At 29.7% G+C, this 21045-nt stretch overlaps 2 protein-coding genes across 3 annotated transcripts in view; one reads left to right on the top strand and one right to left on the bottom strand.

The window, feature by feature from the left end:
• Positions 1-21045, top strand: part of LOC103578665 (synaptotagmin-7) — a 926763-nt gene that overhangs the window by 254690 nt on the left and 651028 nt on the right. The window lies entirely within an intron of this gene.
• LOC103574211 (uncharacterized) lies at positions 3058-5402 on the bottom strand. 2 transcript variants are annotated; one of them, XM_053738535.1, is made up of 5 exons: positions 5265-5402; positions 4955-5138; positions 4592-4793; positions 4324-4470; positions 3058-4249 (listed from the first exon to the last, which is right to left on the bottom strand). In XM_053738535.1, exons 1-5 carry the CDS (start codon positions 5339-5341, stop codon positions 4083-4085), a joined length of 777 nt encoding a protein of 258 aa, XP_053594510.1. In that variant the 5' UTR covers positions 5342-5402; the 3' UTR covers positions 3058-4082. The 2 variants fall into 2 exon arrangements, with proteins under 2 accessions (XP_053594510.1, XP_053594511.1); XM_053738536.1 differs by having other exon boundaries at positions 4352-4470.

The raw sequence follows: 21045 nt of genomic DNA, 5'->3' as shown, positions 1-21045 counted from the left end.
ACTTTTATTGAAGACTACTAAAGTAACAAATAATCAGTAGTTAAATCAGATTAAGTAAAAAAAGAATCAAACTGAATTTTTCGATCATAAAGCACACTCTAATGCTTCGCATTAAGAGTCGTGCAAAATCAAATATAAAATTCATTATCAATACATAGTAAATATTACTGCTTTCGATATAAATTTTTGTTTTATGTTTGTGTTCTTTCTAGTATTCGAAAATAAAAATAATGGCTATTTACGTTTTTTAAGTAAGTAAACTACCTTTTATTCAAATAGTGATTTGCTATTTTCTATCAATAAAAAAATATTCACTGTGAATAGTAATTTTTACTATTTCGATTTTTTGAAGTGTTTACTACAATCAAAGAAATTGATATTTTGAATCACCATCACTGTGCAGGAAATCTCATAGAATCCAATAGATTCTCATAAATGCCCATAGAGATTTTATAAAAATGAATGAGTTCTATGAGAAGTGCTATAGTTAAGTATAGGACCTTATGCATAAAGCTTTAAAAATCTATCACATTTTTAAGCAGGGATCACTATCTAAATAATAATTTATGCAATTTTTTTGTGTTTTTAATTTAAATTACTTACCAATAGCGTTGTAGGTTTCCGTAAAGAGTAATTGAATTGCAATATAATCTAACCTATAAGGAATAGGTTTACGATAATTTATTTAGAAATTGCACTCAGTTACTGGGTATTTCCGGAATCAAAATAGTACGTAGACCTTTCTATTTTATTCGTGATGGAGTATCTTATTACTTAATTTTTCTATAATTTTGAGAAAAATCCATAAACGTTCATTATCATCAATTAACACTATTTCCAATTACGTACATGTACATGGAATATACATAACATGAATGAGTGTACTTCGATATGTTTAACTCTAATTCAATATCACCGAACGTAAAAGAAATTAAGTTATGTTTAGGTTAACACAGGCTATGATACGATAAACACTATGACCAATGGAAGGTGTGACGGGTGTGACCTCTAACATGCATTGAGAGCACTAATTTAGTGCTTGGAGTGCATATCAGAACATAACTACAGTATTATCCACTTATCGTAGGCAAGGAACGGATTCACAAAAATTGACATATGATTGTCGCTCAATTTAACAGATATTTGTTTAGCAGTCCCACTTACTCAGCCCCGTATTATAAAGCAATTTAATTTAGTCTGATTGCAATCATTTGTTGGTCAATGTTGGCCGATTAAAGGAGTTTGTCGGTCAATTGTTCATGTATAAAAAAATAAATAAAAATCAGCCTTCAAATTTTCCATTTAACCCCTTTACATCAATATTTTTGCAATTTTTTCATTTATATTGCTAGAAAATCGATTGTCGGTGATCGTCGGTTCATTAATAATTTTGTTACAATATCATTAAGTAATTTTATCGTTAATAAATCTGTTAAATTATAAGGAAATTATTTTGTAAATCTCACAACGTGGCACTACCTGTCAAAACCTTGGATTGATTGGCAATAATTCAAAAATCTGGTTTTTAAATAATCGAAACAGTTACTTATTTTTATTATTAATTCTTGATCAAGAAATTAATTATAATTGTGCAAAAAAAAAAGTATTATATTTCTATTGAAGACACTATTAATGGCTGCTTTAGTTTCTTAATTTAATTTTTATCTCAAATCAATTTATTATTTTTTTTTTTTTTTCGATTAATTGAAAAACAAATTATTGCCAATTAATTCAAAGTATTGACAGGTAGTGCCATGTCGTTAGATGTACGAAATAATTTCCTTACTATTTGAATAGATTTCTTATAGTAAATTATTTAATTGATATTTTTATATCAATAATATATCAATGAACAGAAAATCACTAATAAACGATTTTCTCGTGATTTAACTATAAAAATTGAAAAAATATTATAAGTAGAGGGGTCAAATGCAAAAAATTATAGGCTTATTTTCATTATTTATTTTTTTTTTATAAGTAAACAATTAACCGATGAATTACTTTAATCGACCTACAAACGACTACAATTAGAATAAATTGGACCGCTTTATAATAAGGGTCTGAGTGAGTTAAGCTTCAGCAGAAAATTTAAAATTAGATTTGCTCGAAACATACTGCCGTAATTGGACGAAAAAATGAGAAGTCAACTTATGCTAAGCAGCTCTAGTGATTACCCTGGTAGCCGCACTTGAAAAATAATTGTTCAGCAAGTTCTGCAGTGAAACACTTTTTGTTAACTTACTGACAAGTTTCTGGTAAACCTCGGCTGGATAATATTTGCGTGCAAGTTGATGCAAATCTACTATTGTCATTTGAATGTAATTTGACAGAAAAACTTGCCGTCAATTTGAAGTGAAACTTTTAATCAACTTAACGTTATTGACTGACAGTCAAATTGAATTCAATTGCTTGCTCTCTAAGATAAGGTGGCTATTAAGGTAGGGTATATAATCTACAATGCTGCCCTCTAGGCCGAGTTCGAAAAAGACGTCTCATCACTATAGAGTATAACTACTGGCTCTATTTATCGGCACCACGGAAACCAACGGTTAATTCAAACCTCCATTTAACCACCACATCAGCAGTTTAATTTAGGGAAAATTATTTTAGTAGACATGTCGGGTTTATAGACGATTCATTAATATGTGGAAATCAACACATATTGAATTATCAAAAACTTAAAGAATTGTTCAAGGAAAATTTAACTTACCAATCAATTATAGTCTATGTAACGGAACTTATATAATTACATATGCGAAGTTTAAATAGTAAAAGTAATAATGAGACCAAGCTGTCTTAAAATTTTATTAATTTATTTATTTTCATTTTCGGTGGTATAATGTCCGAAGTAATTGAAAAAATACAGCCAATGAATACGTGTGGATACTCTTAAATGATGAAAATTAATAAATAAATAATAATAATGTTTGAAACCACTGACATTTATCTTACACCATCAGCCGTCTTGAAAGTCTTCTATTGGAATTTGAGGACATAAAACTTTGAATTAATTTTTTTTTGTTTTATTGTATTAATGTTAGTTAAAAAAAAGTTTAATATAATATGTAATTACAGAAAAGAAATAATCAAAGACAACAGATATTAACAATGAAATTATTTATTCATCACAATGTTAATTAGTATATTTATATTATCATAACACAAACAGAAATTTACTTGACACTTATACCCAATACTGTTTGAAGTACTACAATCTAAGTTTTGTCTTACACTTAATATCAGTTTTCTACCTATCAGCTATCATGAGTTAACAAATTCAATATCACTTTTATTACATATAATTATTGACTATTTCACAATATGTTATATATATTCATGTACATTGTATCAGTCTTTAAATTTAATTATTGATAGGTTTTTTAAATATTATTGCTACGAATTAAGTTTTTTTAACAGTTTTTGAACACTTGACTTGTGAAAACTTAAAAAACGCAGATTTAAACATGCAATATTTAACATATGCATAAATACTTTTAAACATTCTATCAAATGCCACCGTAACTAGGTTTGCAGTATTTAAAATAAAAAATTGAAACAAAAAATGAAATTTTGAGATCCCTCGTGTTAACTTAATATAAAAAATTTATAAAACTGGAATTACATCTCTAGTTTAATCTCACAAACTTTGTTTGCTATAATTTCAATTGAATTAATTAATTATTTAACAGTTTTTAAGAACTCAAATTATGCAAACTTTAAAAAAAAAAATTCAATATCTGATTAAATGACGCAGCAATCCAGTTTGCAATAAAGTGTTTAAAATAAAAAAATGAAACAAAAAAAAAAATTTTCCAATTTCTTGCGCTTAGAAAATAAAAAAAAATAATAAAACTTAAATAACTTCTCGAGTTAAATCTTACAAACTGTTTTTTCTGTAATATTAATTAATTCAAAGATATAGAAAACATTGAGATTTAAAAAAGGTAACAGATATATCTACTTTTAAGTAAAACGCGTAATGGTAAATCAACCTCAATAAATAATCATATCCAAGAACAAAATTAAAATTTTTTTTGCACGAACTGGTATTTGACTGATGTCATTCCATCCAAACATCCGTATTAAGCCATCGGAGCTCTCTTTGAAACACTTTCCTCGTCATCTTCAGCTTTTCGTTTTGTAGCAGTTATTATTCCCAATTTACACATAGCTGCGTCTGTTAAAGGTGGGTGAGTTACATCTAGACTAACATCTTCACTGGCACGAACATTCAAAATACATGTGCCACCTGAAAACATAACAATAACAATCATGTCAAATCTATTAAATGATAACTGTACTGTTTGATTTTTTAATACATACTGTTGTCTAATGCCGATTCACACAATACCTTTATGTAAACACCTTTTTTTAAAGTAATTGGGGTACGGTAATCAACTACCTGCATCCGTAATTTATACTTGTTGTTTATTATAACCCCACTCCCATGTGTAGCTCCATACGAAACAACTGGAGCAAATGGTAGTTTAAGCCAGCCACAAACAACCAAAAACAACAAAAGAAAACAAATTATAAATAATTTTTATCGCAATTGAGGCCAGAATTAAAATATTTTATGCTGATAATTTACTTAAACGTCCAAGCGTGTTCGGGGCATCCATCAAAGTAACCGTAGTTGGAGGTGTGTTAGGAGCATCCTCTTGAAATAATTTATTTTTGATTGTTACTTGACTTGCATTCGTAATCGATAGTTCTAATGGCGCTAAAAGTTCAGTCGGATTGCTAAATCTTCGATTGACTTCCGATGTCCTTGCACAAGTGATGGTAATAATCTGAAAGATGTATATATATAAATATAATGGATTTAAAAATATGATATATATATATATATATATATATATATATATATATATATATATATATATATATATATATATATATATATATATATATATATATATATTCATAAATACATCTTTCAAATTATACTCACGCTTTTGTCTCGAAGAGTACTTGAAAACTCTGTGGCTTTCTGGCCCCAAAAGAGCACTCTGACGCGGTAACGACTACCATTGTTCCCAACGACCTTGAAGAGTGACGTCATCGATTGGTTAAGTCCTCTACTACCCGGAACTTTTTTGGTACCTTCAATCTGGTCGATGTAGCCACGTAACTCACTGTAAGTATAAATAAAAAAAAAAAAAATATAAAATTATGTAAAACTAAAAGGTATTGTAAATGGTCGACTCTATTGCTATTTTTTTTTCGTTAATAAATAAAATTTTATTTAAAAAAATACTTACATAGTATCGTCACCTGTAACCCAGTAGTCGATTTCTTCATCAGAAGTAAATGTTTCGATTATTGCTTGGTGAGCCATTATAGGATTTAATATTCAGAAAACACAATGTAGAATTTGTTAAAGGCACTTAACACGACGGCGTTAGATGATGTCTCAAGCGGAAAAGACCGTTCGGTTAATGAGTCGGTCACTCTTAGCTTGTGGCGCTGTTGTTAATCACACGGATCACAAGTTACGACTCGGCGGATATGGCCTACGCTTAAAACTACATTTTCCCTAGACAGCCGTGGCACATTTCCGCCGAGCCCAAGTTACGGCTTACATTGGGTGTGTTCGGCTGAACCAAGTCCTGAGTGCACTTGGTAATATTTAGTATAGAAAGTATGCTCTTACTATACTAAGTCTTACTGAGTTCACTCAGGATTAAGTTGCCTTTATGTATAAACTCTGGCATTCGAAATCCGTACTACCAACTTACGGATGTATACTTAACAGACAAAAATTTATTTTAATTAATTGGGAATTCTTCAGAGGGTTTGAGAATATAATTTAATGATTTAGGACTAATCAGTTAATGAGTAGTCAATTTATTTTTTTTAACCTATAGTAAACATGTTAAAAAATCAAATTAACACGCTTTTTAAGTTATTTGATAGTAAACTGTTCGGTAAGAAACTTATTAATTGTTTTGGAAATTTGCATCTCGAATACTAATTACTCATTGATTGTTTAGTCCTAAAAAATGAAATAGTAGTCCTAAACCTGCCCAAATTATTCCCAAATAATTGAAAAATGTTTTTTAAAAAAGAATGAAAAATTTTATTTTTTTGAAATCCAAATTTTTTGTCTATCAACTTTACAGCCGCAAGTTGATGGTAAAGATTTCAAATAGTAGAGCTCATTTATTCGCTATGAGTGTGACTGCAGCGCCAGACAAAATATGAACTACGGGAGGCTGTCAGAGTATGTTTTTATACGTATGTCAATAGCAAGAAACATAAAAATAAATAAATATTATAAATAATAGTAAAAAAAAAAAGTTGTAAAAAATATGTGACAGTTTTATAGTAATTGCAGTTTTGTTTTTTAGCTAAACGGACCATCAATAAGTAAGTATAATGATAAAAAATAAAAAAGATTGCAGTAAGCATTTAGGTTAAGTTGTTTGAAATTCATATCAAAGTCAAAATATGATACTAAGGAAAAAATCCAAATGAAAAATAAATAATTAAATAATAACAAAATAAATACTTTCACGTGTGCTTGCTTACAATTTCAGTAATCATAGCCTCCCGTAACTCCGAAAGTAACCACTGCAAACGCTTCAGTCAATTTGATTTCCCCTACCATGGCTTCACTCAGAGCGAATACATGCGGCTTGGTAGTGTTTTTTTCTGGTAGTGATTACATCGCGATAGAGTTTTTTATTGGTGGACATTTCGATATTTTATTGTGGTAAATATGTTATTAGAGAAGGGATTCCTCCGGTAGGTATGATCCGACATACTTCAAATGGATATAGTTTGATTTCTTGCTTACCCTAATAGCACAGTTTGCTTCAACAAAAGTTTACTGTACAAAAGTTTCCTCGCATTTTTTGTCAAATTTCCGTCAACTTCGTAATTTTCCGTTTTTTACGACAATTTGTATGCAACTTGCTATTCAATTTGACGTAAATTTACTACCCGAATTAGAATGCGAATTCACTTCAAAAGTTGACTCGAAAAGTTGTCGTTAATTTTCAGGCAAATTTTATGTTAATTTGTTGTTAATTTAACTTGAAAAATTGTTAAGTATTTTTTTACCGTCATATTGTAGACAAGTTTATGTATAAATGTCCTTACCTTCTGAAATGGTAAGAATAAACATTACCGATTTTTTTTTTTCATAAAAAGTTACCTTTAAAATCCAGAAAAATTAACCGCAATTTTGATTTTCAACTTTTGCTGTGGAATTGACGACAAATTTGGGAAGCGGATTTCAAGTGATTTTAACATCAAATTACTGTCAGTTTCAAGCTAAAGTACCCTGATAACCACCCTAATCGTAAGTTAACTACAAGCTATTGCCATAATTCTAAAGGTAACTTGAAGGAGAGTGTTGGCGAGCAAGCAGTTACTTTTAAGTTGACAGTAAATTGTCTGTTAACTTGAATTCAATTTAACTTCAAGTGTTACTGTCAGTCAATGACGTTAAGTTGATTGAAAGTTTCACTTCAAATTGACGGCAAGTTCTTCGGTCAAATTACATTCAAATGACAGCAGTAGATTCGCATCAACTTGCACGCAAGTATTATCCAGCCGAGGCTTACCAGAAACTTGTCGTTAAGTTAGCCGTAAATGTTTCACTGCAGAACTTGCTGAGCAAAGATCTGGCTATGAGGGTGGCTATTAGGGTACGGCTGACTTGTAAAGTTATACCTGCCCTCTATACTATATAAAGTTAACAACACATAATAAGAAGTATAGTTTGCTATTGGAGTAACACTGTGCACATGCGTTTATTAATTTACGTACATCTCTAGTAAATTGCATATATTTTCATGCCCTTTTATATGTTCAACCAATGAGATGGTGAGTTATCGAAGCTTCATATATTTGTCATGTACTTTTTATAATAGGATCTCGAAGTTTAATACGAAATAGTTAGAAGCTGAATTTATCATCACTAATTAGTATTTTCATATATTCTATGCAAATTAGTTTATTCATTTTTGTGAATTTAAAATTACTACTATTAATTATCTTAAAAAATAAATAAAAATCTTTGATTTTAGATATCAATTAATAATTAAAGTGTGAAATCTAATTAATTTATGACGTACATCAATCAAATAAGTAATATTTATTAAATTAACTGTAGCAAATCATGAAGTTTGTTTTCTTATATGTTTCAAATTTTGATAAAAAGGAAATTCTATCTTTTATTAAATTATAGCCTTGTTTTAAAATTATTAGTATATAAATATGAATTCAAAGTAAAAAATATGTTGCCAACTGATAAATTTTCGAGCCTTCTTTTTTCCTGTTCATATAATTAAATAATTTACCAGTGTTAACGCTAGGAGTGTCGAAACACATTGCTTTTACTCTATCAACAATATTCCACTCTTTCAACACCTCAAAAATCATGGGGATTTAATCGATTGATTAAATCCTGTTGCATTGTCAAGTTTTGGAACGCCAAGTAGTTGTTCAGTACCAACTCCGGAGACTACAATCGGAAGTCGTTCCACTTTTTTTTTTGCTTAAAACAGTGGGAAGTGATTTTCCATCCCAATGGACGACAAGACACTTAGCGATATTATGATCATTTTTTAATGCCTCCACAATATCTATTCTGAATTTATTACGAGCATTAAAAATGGTTGAATAGCTTAGATTAAAATCATCGATATCTAATCCAAGACTGCCGAGTACCGAAGCGATAATGTACATTACTTGCCTATTGCTGGTTTGTGTACGATCTAATGTGGAAACAAGGTCCGGTGTCATGAAGTTTTTTTTTTTAGTCTTAGCTGGAGGACTCTCGTCCTCATAATCAGAATGAGCACGCTTAAAATCACTACATTTTGACGATTGACTACTGGCAATATCTGATATCGAAGTTTGTGAAAATTTTTGACTCAACTCTATGGATGAATCTTCCGGTAACTTATTTTCAATTGGTGCAGATTTATAACTTCTATTGTTTTCACAACATTCTGTAAGATATTTACGCAAATGATCTGGCAAAATTTCCGTTTCATTGCGTTTAGCAATATCGAATAATTGATCCGATTTTTCATTGAAACTTTTGATTATTTTTTTTTTGAATCGGTGGTTTTTTTTTTTGTTGCGATTAACTTTTAATTCTTTATATAAGTTATAAAATTTTTCAAATTTTTTTATGTGATGTTGTATACGACCGATCGGAATACTAAATTTGTTCCATATACTGTGCACATCATTAATTACTTCAGTTGAGCTTTGTCGAATTGTGAAATTCAAATAACGATACTTGTACATAAAAACATTTATAATATCACGATAAGTCGGTAATTTATTTTCATTTAGTTTAATCGACTCGAATCCAATCAAATAATTGTATACTTCATTAATACTAATTTTTTCCGTCATAATTTAAGAATTTTTTTAACTGTATGAATGAATTATTTTAATATATTACGTAAACAAATAATGTTGTTGATTTTTTAATTATTTATCTAGAGAAAATATTTATCTGCACGCACAGCAATTAACAGTAAAAAGTAACCTCAAAAACTGAATAATATAATTGAAGCTATAGTCAATATAGTAAGGACCTTCAAGAAGAAATTTAATTTATTGAAAGCTCGAGTGCATAACGATTAATCGAAAGCGCCTCTATTGTGAATAATTATAAAAAAGTTCAAGGTCAAACAGCGGTGCACTTACAGTGCCTCCTTTCTGCAAGATTTCGATTTAGAATTTCATATCTTCTTAGACGAAAAAGGAGTTGACTTGCCAATCTCTGCACTAGCTATTATGTAGTACAGATTTTTCATTGCCAAAAATAAAGGAGGGAAGTGCACAATAAAACAATCACGCAAATTAATATCTTGTTGTATATAAACATGATAAAATAATAATAAAAGCTGCATAATTTTTTAGTTTAAGCCACATAAAATTTATTATTCTCTCAACAATTAATAAAAAAAATTATTAAATGTTTTATATCTTTTAACCTATGGATTTTATGGATTTCATGAATGGGATGTTTTTTGTAGAGAATTTAATTTCCTACAAAATTTTTATTTACTATTTTTTCGTAACTCTAACCGTTTAGCCTTTACGTGCAAAAAATATAGTATTTTTTTAAAAATATGACTTCTATCTCACATAAAAACAGAAATATACGAGTTATTATAAAATTGTCGTGAGCACATTTAAAGTGCAGCTAATTATCTACAAATCAACCCTATGGGCATTATAGTGCCATGAAATGCCGCCAAGTTATAGGGAATTAAAAAAAAACCTCATATTCCTATGTATTTTAAATGGAAAACTTCAAAATCAAAATAAAAATACTTAGACGTAAGATTAAGGGCTGAAACTTTCAGGGAATTTTTTTTTTTTATGTGTACAATGATATTTTGCTGTGGGAGCGAAAAAAAAAATGTTCGTTCAAAACGAATCACCCTAATATATATTGTAACGGGGTAAATTTGAATTTACCACGTACAAGTTGAGTCAAAATTCGATCTAGTATGCGCACGGTCGATCACGTGACCTCACCACCCAGGGTTATTCCGGGTAGATTGCGACTAGTCGTCCAGAAGTGGAAATTTCCAATGCTCGGCCGTCAGTCCCCCAATTAGAATTAAGTAGTAGTCCGAAGACGGCCGAAATTATGTGGGTAGCGAGCAATTATAAACGGGGACCAGAACGTGAAACGACACTTATCATCGGAACAACCGCTCCGAGTAGATCTAGTTCAGAGCCAAGTGTAAATCGCAGAAAGTCAACAGCATAGACGCCGACATTATTAGTCGCAGAATTAATATCAGGCAATTATTAAATTGTGACTTGGTCTTTTAATGTGGAACCCAGCGATAAATTGCTTACATCTTTTATCAGATACCAGACAGGTAGCCGGTATCTCCTATGAACAATACTGATTGCGTCTGATTAAGCAGGTTGAAAAAGAGAAGGGGTAGTGGAGAGTCGAGAGATAGAGAGAGTTAGGCGAAAGAACGAGATAAAGACGAAACTGAATGGGACAACGATGTCACGTAGCGATTCAAAATTTATTTAGATTTCAATTAGTTGTAAGTTAAATATTTGAACTATGTGTTTGAATTTGAATGGTTACGCGGGCATTCCGCCATTTCGCCGATGGAGACGGCAGTCCGTGTATAGTACTGACGCATGCGCGCAGCGTATAAGAGAGCACGTGTGAGAAATAATTTTATTTTATAATTTAAAAATACAAACAATTGATTTTTGTTATTTATAAGTTTTTGTTTATGATTTCGAAACAGTTGGGATGCATAATCCAGTGGGACATTATGCCCCAACATTTGTTTAACATATTATTTTCATTAAACTTGTCATCCTACTAAGGATGTCAGTTGATGTTTGGAAAAATATTGACCGCCGGGTAGCGGAAAATCAATACCTTGGCTATATTCCCGACGTCAATTCGATAATTTTTAAATAATTATTATTTCATTTATTAGATAAACTAAAAACATGCATATGTTATGAATAAATAGTTCATACATAAAATTAATTATTCATGCATCATTCAGGTGTCGAGAAATTATCTTTATAATTTATATTTATAATTTAAAACTAGGCCCAGGGCTAGTAGAAATAATCATAATAGTAATTAAGGGCGATGGGTGCGCCACGTGGGCGACGACCAACAGGTGGAGGATAGAGTAATTACATTAGAAAGATACGGGCAGTTATTGTGTGCGGACGCTGTCCTTTGTGCATCTTTACATTGTTATTATTTTCTGCGAAAGAGTACAGCTATTAAAGTTCACCGGGTAAATTGGCTTATATTTTTTTCAACTCATATTAGTTTGGTGGCCTGGAGAATTAATTTCGAGTACGTACTTTGGATTTCTTTCAGGGCATATATTTTCATATGATAACCTCCCCCGGTAGTTGTTGGTCGCCGCGGCGAGTGAAATTAAGTTATTAATAATTAACTGCTGAATGATACATGGTATTTATTATAGATTATTATTGTTAATTATTGTTGGATATTTCTTTTTAATATTGTTACGAATATCCAGATATTTCTATATTTATATATATATATATATATATATATATATATATATATATATATAAGGCATACAGTACTTCAGTTAATTCCTCAAGTACTGACATCATCACTTGGGTGAAAATTCCCCAAAGTATTAAAATTATTTTTTCGTTTTCACTTGAAATATTTGTAAGAATATTAAGCATTATTATTTATATTTACTATTATTTATATTTATTATCATTTAAAAATAATTAAGTAACTTTACTTTTTATTATTTTGATTTATTTATCCCAGCGGTCAAAATTATTGTTGAAATTTTGATTTTAAAATTATAAATTATTTAACAGAGGAGAATTTATTATTTTGAGTGTGAGTGAGGAAAAATTCCGTATCTTTCTCTCTCTGACGAGTGCTGAGAGATAAAATAAGAAAAGAACAAAATACTATTATTATTCATTAATTTGGGAAAAATTCCAACTGGAATAATTAATTCTTTATTTAATATTAAGATTAATAGTATTAATTAAATTAAAGTATATTAGTTTTCATTAAATTGAGTATAAGTAATCTTTCTAGTTATATTATTATTCCTCGAGTTGAGTATGAATACTGTATTTTGATGCTGAGATAATTATCTGATAAATTTATCTTCTATTTACCTCCAGTGGTAATTTATAACTGTTTAAATCGTATTTTGGTAACAACCAGGTATTATTATTGGTATTAATTTAAACAAAACTAAATATTGTGTAAAATCCTTATTTTACTATTGTTTATAAAAATTAAACATTTGGAAACCAACAGCTGTCGGGGAAAATTTAGTATTTATTTTCCTCTGGATCTTTTCCTACTGTTTCATTTTATTTCTCCTGCTCTTATTTATTACTTGTATATAATTATTTATCATATATTTACTATTTTTTTCATTATTTATTTAATTTCTATTGTGTCGCTCGAGTGTTTATCCACTTCGCCACAAGTCACTTGCTCGGATTTTCCCTCGTAAATTCCCCCTGAATAAATTTTGTCCGTTTTAAGTAAACGGTCTGGCGTCTGCGTACACTAACCTAGCCTGAGGAGCTGGTTCGTGCACAACATTCATTTATTTATAATTTAACAATTATCCAAATCTATTATTTTATTTTAATTTGATCTCGGTATTTATCATCATTTAGTATCACTTATTATTGTTCATTATTATTTGTTTATCACGCGTGAGCGACCGCATACACTATATTGTGCTGTTCCGCGTCTCCCTCGCGGAATTTCAGAGCGGTATACGTTATAAAGACCATTACGGATATGTGACCAGGACGAACCCAAGACGAACAACCTCGACGAGGACGGATTGGAGAGTGTAATTGTTGTGAAGGTATTTATAAAATTATTCCAGGCGGGAAGCTGGAAAATTTTAATTAATACTTAGTCATACGTCTGATAGCGTCACGTCAATTCACTCATAAATTGATAGCTCGTAAATTAAATAAACTCGAAAAAATTAATGATTTAAAACCGAAATTAAATTGTACAAAATAATTAATTAATTAACTCCAGGCAGGTAGCTGGAGCTTTTACGTAGTAAAATATTTTCAGGCAGGTAGCCGGGAATATTCTAGAAGTTACCAGGTGAATCGTGTAACTCACGCACCGAAACTGTTGTAAATCTAGTCACAAATTACTAGTCAATAATATTAATTAATTAACAAACTATAATTAAATTAAATAAAAAAATTTTAAATTATCTCGGTAATAATTATAAACGTCTCGCGGTCAAAGTTACCGGTAAATAAATAGATCAAGTGAACTTAATTAATAAAACAATAATTAGTTAAAATATAAATAAACAATTAAGGAAATTGAAATTAATAAGTTAAGTGTAAAATAACTATGCTGATAAACGTACCTGAAAAGAGCACGTAGAAAAATGTTTAAATTATAATCGGTGAATTTTGAGTTGGAGTATTTCGGTAAACGTGTTAATGAAATAACGGAGTAAGAAGTCTCGGACTTAGAGTAAAATTAAGTAGTAATGAAAGTGATAAAAGAATAAAAATAATTAAGTAAAATTAAGGTAAAATGATAAATTAATTAATGATTATTTAAATTTTCAAATTAATTAATTTATTTAAAATTGGCGGGAAAATTTATTTTAAAACCAGTGTGTATGGAAAATGAGTCCAGGAGACTGAGTGAGTGTGTGCGTGAAATAAATAAGGATATTAATGGAAAAATTGTAGTAATTAAGTCTCGCGAATGTTAAGCGATTTTAAAGTAATTGTGGGTGTGAGTGTGTGTAAAATACCAAAGGTAAATGGCTAATTTTAATTAATAAAATAATTCGGGTTGATCATTAGATTAGGTTTAAGTGGAATAATGCGGGTCAATAATTAAAGCTTATAAAAGGTATATAAGGTTTTGTTATGTCAGACTATTATTTATTTAATTATTTTGGTTGCGTGGATTAGGCGTTCGGACTAACCAATGCAATTTTCGGTTCAAATGTTCAGTTCAAGCCTTAATTTGTTTGTTTTGGGATACGTTTTGATGTGGACATTCTTTCATTTCTAATTCGGTAAAACTAGAGTTATCTTTATAGATAGATGAATGTAAAAAATGCGCTAAGTAAAAAATACATACGTTTTTTTACTTAATAGCGTCCTTATTTCCTCTTAAATTTTTGAGGCTGATTGGAAAAGTTATTAAAATTGAAAAGAAAAGAAGTCAATTATAATAGCCTTACCTTTTGTGCTGAAGTATATATTTATATTTTTCCTTGAGATAGTTCCCTCGTTGTAGACCCTTGAATTAGCTGCTCGGTCTCGATGTAAGCAATCTCCGGATGAGCGTGGGGTGACGACTTATTGCTTAACTTCTTTTATGAATAATACACAAAATTTATTGTCACTTATGTTTTTTTTTGATGTTTTTTATTTTAAACTCCAATTTTAATTTGGTAATAAAAACTTCTTTTATTTTCTTTGAAGAAAATAGAGCTGATACTCTCTAAAGGAATATCTTTATTACCTTAATCATTAAATAATTACACTCAAAATTTTTGGATTTTAATTTTTGGATATAATAATGCTCACAAATTCGAATTAACATTTAGCACTCACAACCGATAACACTTTTATCTTTCTTTTTTTTTTTAAATTTATTTCTTTTAATACGGAAACTTTTATTTTATATAGAATTTAAAAATTCCTTTATTTTCCGTTGCAGGAAATAGAAGCAGTGCTCTTTAAAGGAGTTGGCTTTTAACGTTGAACATTTATTTAATATTTCTTTCTATTATACTTGTTTCCGCGATGCGTGATTTTTTTTTTTTATAATTTATTTTATGGATTTATAAAAGTGATTTTTATCGGTTTTATTGAATATGAAAATTCAGGATACTGCTGTACCTAGTTTGCGACTCTTGACTAAAAACTTTGAATTCAGCTGATAACCGAAATGCAAGCCTGTATTCGGTAGAGTGAACTTGTTCTTCAAAATTTTCTTGAACGCCGCAACCATGGGGGTCCGAGTTTAGAGGAAAGGGAAATTTTAGGTGAGTTGCATCTTGTGAGATGTCCCGTTGACGGAACTTAATTTAGTCAATGCTAATTGTGCGCATTCGAGCGATCTTAGCTGAAGATAAGTGGGGACCGAAGAATACGAGAATGAAAGACAGAAATAAAGAAATCTGGTAGAATAGTTTTGACACACTTCATTGAACCCATCCTTGTTTCTCTCAAGAGAAAATGGAATTTCTATTCCTATGGAGTGTTCAACATGAATGACTATAAGAGAAGTTTGCGAAGTCGGACATAACAGTTTATAAAAGGTTTCTAAGGTTTATAAGGTCAGTAAAGTTATAAGATTTATAAAGGTTTATAATGTTTATAAAGATTTATAAGGTTTATAAATGTCATAGGGCTAAAAAAGTTTATAAAAGTCACAAGGTTAAAAAGGTTTATTAAATAAATAAAAGGTTAACATTGTGAAATTAATATTTGAATTATTTATAAATTATCCTTCCTCATCCTTCTCTTACAATAAAATAAATTACACTGACCCTGATGATCTAAGATCCAGCTCTGGAAGGCCGATATCACTCCCAGTGGCACCCTCGATAAAAAGACGACCAGAGTAGCAGCATAACCTTTTTATAATATATATATGAAGGGTGATCCAGAATGACTTTTACAGCGAGAAAATTTAGATAGTGGTGGTGTTTCGAAGAATAAAATTCCTTTGCCACTTTTGAAAATTTTGAGTAGTTTTTGAGTTATTCAACTTTTTAATTGACCAATCATATGTGAGAACTGAAATTTAAGAAAAAGTAAAAAAGAACAAATATTGAGTTTGGCAACGACGCAATTGTTAACTTTAAGTCATACATAAATTTTGTATTTCAAGAAGTTCGAATTCTGCAAAAGTTTGAAGAATGAAAACAAAACACCCAATCGCAACCTCAAATATACTCTTATCAAACATTCTTCAAATTTACTTACTGAGAATTGTGAATAATAATTATGCTTTCATCATTAGCGTCAGGACTACGGACAATTATAGCAAAGTTATGTGTTTAGGATATTCCACGCTAAATCGATCACTTTTAAAACCAACCCCTTCTGATTTCGTGGATAATTTTTTTTGTTTTCTATCTCACTAAATGCATTTCTTATAATTTTTTTTAAATTATCCTACCCTATCCAAAAAAAAAGTTATGAATTTTAAAAAAAAATGTTTCTTTTATTTTTAAAATTCCATTACTTTAGCAAAAATAGACTTATCAGGACATTTTTTTTTTTACATTTTGTCTTAAATATTGTCTTATTTTCAGTCTTGGAATTTAAATTATTGTCCGTCTTGAATTTCGTCTTTCTTGCAGTGATAATTTTTTTTTACTTTATATCTTGAATTTTATAATACATTTTGTCTTGAATTTGATCTTATATTGAGAGTCAGATTTGATTATTGTTAGTTTTCATATTAATTTTATTTTCAGTGGTGAATTTTCTTTACTTTCTTGTCTTCAATTTTGTCTTACTTTTTTTCTTGAATTTAGACTTACTTTATGTTTTGAATGTTGCCTTACTTTTTGTCTTGAATTTAGGCTTGAAGTTTGTTTTATTTTTTGTCTTGAATTACGTCTTGAATTTTAGCTCGAATTTCGACTTGGATTTTGTTTTACTATTTTTCTTAAATCTTCACATGTTTTGTCTGAAGTTTCGTCTTAAATTGCGTCCTACTATTTGTCTTACTTTTTGTCTCAAGACAAAATTCAAGACAAAAAGTAAAATAAAATTCAAGCCAAAATTCAAGAAAAAAAGTAAGAAAAATAGTAGGACGCAATTTAAGACGAAACTTCAGACAAAACGTAAGTCAAGATTTAAGAAAAATAGTAAAACAAAATTCAAGACGAAATTCAAGCTAAAATTCAAGACAGAATTCAAGACAAAAAATAAAACAAAATTCAAGCCTAAATTCAAGACAAAAAGTAAGACAACCTTCAAAACATGAAGTAAGTCTAAATTCAAGAAAAAAAGTAAGACAAAATTGAAGACAAAAAAGTAAAGAAACTTCATCACTGAAATTAAAAAAAAATTGAAAACTAACAATAATCAAATTTGACTCTGAATATAAGATCAATTTTAAGACAAAATGTATTACAAAATTCAAGATATAAATTAAAAAAAAATTATTACTGCAAGAATGACGAAATTCAAGACGGACAATAATTTAAATTTTAAGACTGAAAATAAGACAATATTTATTACAAAATGTAAAAAAAAAAATCTGGGCGTCGGTTGACCCTGCAGGCCAGCCCCAAAACTTCCCGCTGTTTTCGACCTCAAAGAGCTCGAAAACATTAGTGTAGATATATTTTCGAGCTCTTCGAGCTCGAAAATGCTATCACATGCAATTGTTTTTCTACGGTCTTTTCAAGCTCTAACAAGTTACCTGTTATGCTGAAGTTTGAAAATTTAAGAATCGAAAATCATCAATGAAGCGGTTTTTAAAATTTAGTTTCTGATTGTTCAGTAAAATAAGTGTATTGAGGCAGAAATCAATGTCAGGGATCGAAATCAAGATTTAAATAAGTTCTGACTTATGTAAGAAACAATAAAATATGAAATATCCGATGAAAATATTAAAAACTACGTTTTATCGATTTTTTTGTTGATAATATGATTTAAACTAAAAACCAAGTTCGATGACATTATATGATCGAAAGAAACCATAAAAAAGATGAGTTGGTATGATATCAGGCACATTTTAGTACGTTATATTATGATTTATCCGGAAAAAATAACATAAAATGTTATTTTTTTAACTTTTCAACGCCGATATCTTTTGAACTAATCAATCGATTTTGATAGTTGACGTGGCGATTGGCGCGTTTTATTGAATTCTAGAGCTGATTAAAATTTGAAATCGATCGCGTCAGTTGTTTCGAAAATATTTAGAGAAAACCGTTTTTCACCATTTCTTTCTCCCGCGATAACTCTCGAACCAATTATCCGATTTTGATGTTTGAGGTGGCAATCGACGCGTTTTACTGAGTACTAGAGCTTATTAGATATTTAAGACGATCGTATAAGTCGTTTTTGAGAAATCAATAAAAAACTAAAAAAAAATTTTTTTTTTTTTCGTAATTCGCAAATATTTTCGAGTCTATTAGATCAAATAATCAGAAATTTTCAGGAAAGTTGATGGCCAACAAGCTCTTTTGATTGCCACCTCAACCATCCAAATCGATTCATTGGTTTAAAAGTTACGAAGAGTTTACATACATACACACACACACTCGGACATCATTCTGAAAATAGTCAGAATAGCTTCATAGGACCTCAAAACGTCGACATCTGATGAAAACTCGATTTTCGAAAATCGGGGTGAAAACAACAACTTCCCGAAATTTTTGAAAATCGTCGATTTTCTTAGCGGGAAGTCAAAAATGTCCTGATAAGTCTATTTTTGCTACAGTAATGGAATTTTAAAAATAAAAGAAACATTTTTTTTTTAAAATTCAAAACTTTTTTTTTGGATAGGATAAGATAATTTAAAAAAAATTATAAGAAATGCATTTAGTGAGATAAAAAATAAAAAAATTATCCACGAAATCAGAAGGGGTTGGTCTCAAAAGTGATCGATTTAGCGTGGAATGTCCTAAACGCATAAGTTTGCTATAATTGTCCGTAGCCCTGACGCTAATGATGAAAGCATAATTATTATTCACAATTCTCAGTAAGTAAATTTGAAGAATGTTTGATAAGAGTATATTTGAGGTTGCAATTGGGTGTTTTGTTTTCGTTCTTCAAACTTTTGCAGAATTCGAACTTCTTGAACTACAAAATTTATGTATGACTTGAAGTTGACAATTGCATCGTTGCCAAACTTAATATTTGTTCTTTTTTACTTTTTCTAAAATTTCAGTTCTCACATATGATTGTTCAATTAAAATGTTGAATAACTCAAAAACTACTCAAAATTTTCAAAAGTGGCAGAGAAACTTCATGCTTAGAATCACCTCCTTTATCCAAATTTTCTCGCTGTTAAAGTAATTCTGGATCACCCTGTATATACATATATATATATATATATATATATATATATATATATATATATTGTAGTGATCGGTACTTATGAATAATTATAACTTATGCGCTACAATAATGACACACTTATATTAGAAATAATAACACCACAATTAACAGCAGTAAAAGATAGGCAGAGATATAGTTTATTGATATACAGATGTATGCTGTTACGATGTCAATATATGACTGACTCTAGTGGCGCATCTATGGAAACAAGAGAAGAAGGCATTTGTTTTCTAGCTATTCAAATATTTTAAAACATCAGTTTCACATTCATTACAAAAAATATATATATATATATATATATATATATATATATATATATATATATAGATATTAGGGTGGTCGTTAAAAATTAAATTTTCTCAGGCACCCTATAAAAAGCTTCTTTTTAGTGAAAAAATACGTGGGAATTTGGTTTTTTTGTTTTAAGTAAATAGAACACGTGCCGAAGGACGATCTAAGTTCATTTCCGATTCGATCGCTGTTTTTTTTCAAATATCTCATGAAATATGCAGATTAACGGAAAAAATCATAAGAACAATTTTTTAGGAAATTAATTTCTTGACGAAAAAGGTCATGTTCATTTTTTTTTATAAAATGTGTATTTATAAAGATATTTTAAAGAAAAACTTCTTTTAGATCTGATGAATTGAGTATTTTAAGGATTACAAATTTTGAAAATAACTTTTTTCTAAGTATAGTAACGGATTTTTCGCCACCGGGGATCTACGGGAGAGAAGTCCGAGTACACTTACTATTCGGCAACCTTGTTCGAAATTTAAAGTTGGGCGCCAGGTTATTCTATAATCACCAAATAAACAATTCATCAAAATGTCGGATCAGGGTGGCGGATCAGGGAAAGGTCACTTAAGATTACGATAAATGATTGATCAGAATTAAAAGAAAAATTAGTCGTATGTTACATAAACAAAATAATTGATCTGTTTCACACAAATTATCGGTTACAACAAAAATATAAATTTAGTTTGCCGTGATCGGGGTGACTCGATACAAAGAAATGAACAAATTGCTCGTAGAAATCGTACTTGTTTGAAACACACAGTCAGTACGTTACTCAAAAAAATAATAGTCGTTGACGAAAAAGAAAAAAAAAGTTATTTCATTGTCCAGAGACACACATACAGCGCAAATAACACCGAATTACCTGACTAGTGACGTCAGAGTATTCTTACACGACGAGGCTACAAGATTGCTGTTGCGAATGAGGCACCGATAATCCGTGATTCTCAGAATTGCTCGAAGGAAATAAAGTAAAATATAAAATAATATTTTATTCTGGTAACGCGGTAATTAGACTATCATAAAATTATTACTCGTAATTAATTATTAAATTAATTATTATTCACACAAAACGCGTTGCACTTGTCCATTAAACCAAATCAATCGGTCGTACACGTTATCAGTTCTCGTGCCGAGGCGTCGGCTTAT

Source organism: Microplitis demolitor, chromosome 4 (assembly GCF_026212275.2).
Source record: "Microplitis demolitor isolate Queensland-Clemson2020A chromosome 4, iyMicDemo2.1a, whole genome shotgun sequence".
NCBI classification, from domain to species: Eukaryota; Metazoa; Arthropoda; class Insecta; order Hymenoptera; family Braconidae; genus Microplitis; species Microplitis demolitor.
The sequence above is the reverse complement of the archived record's forward strand: the minus strand, read 5'-3'. Positions and strand labels throughout refer to the sequence as shown.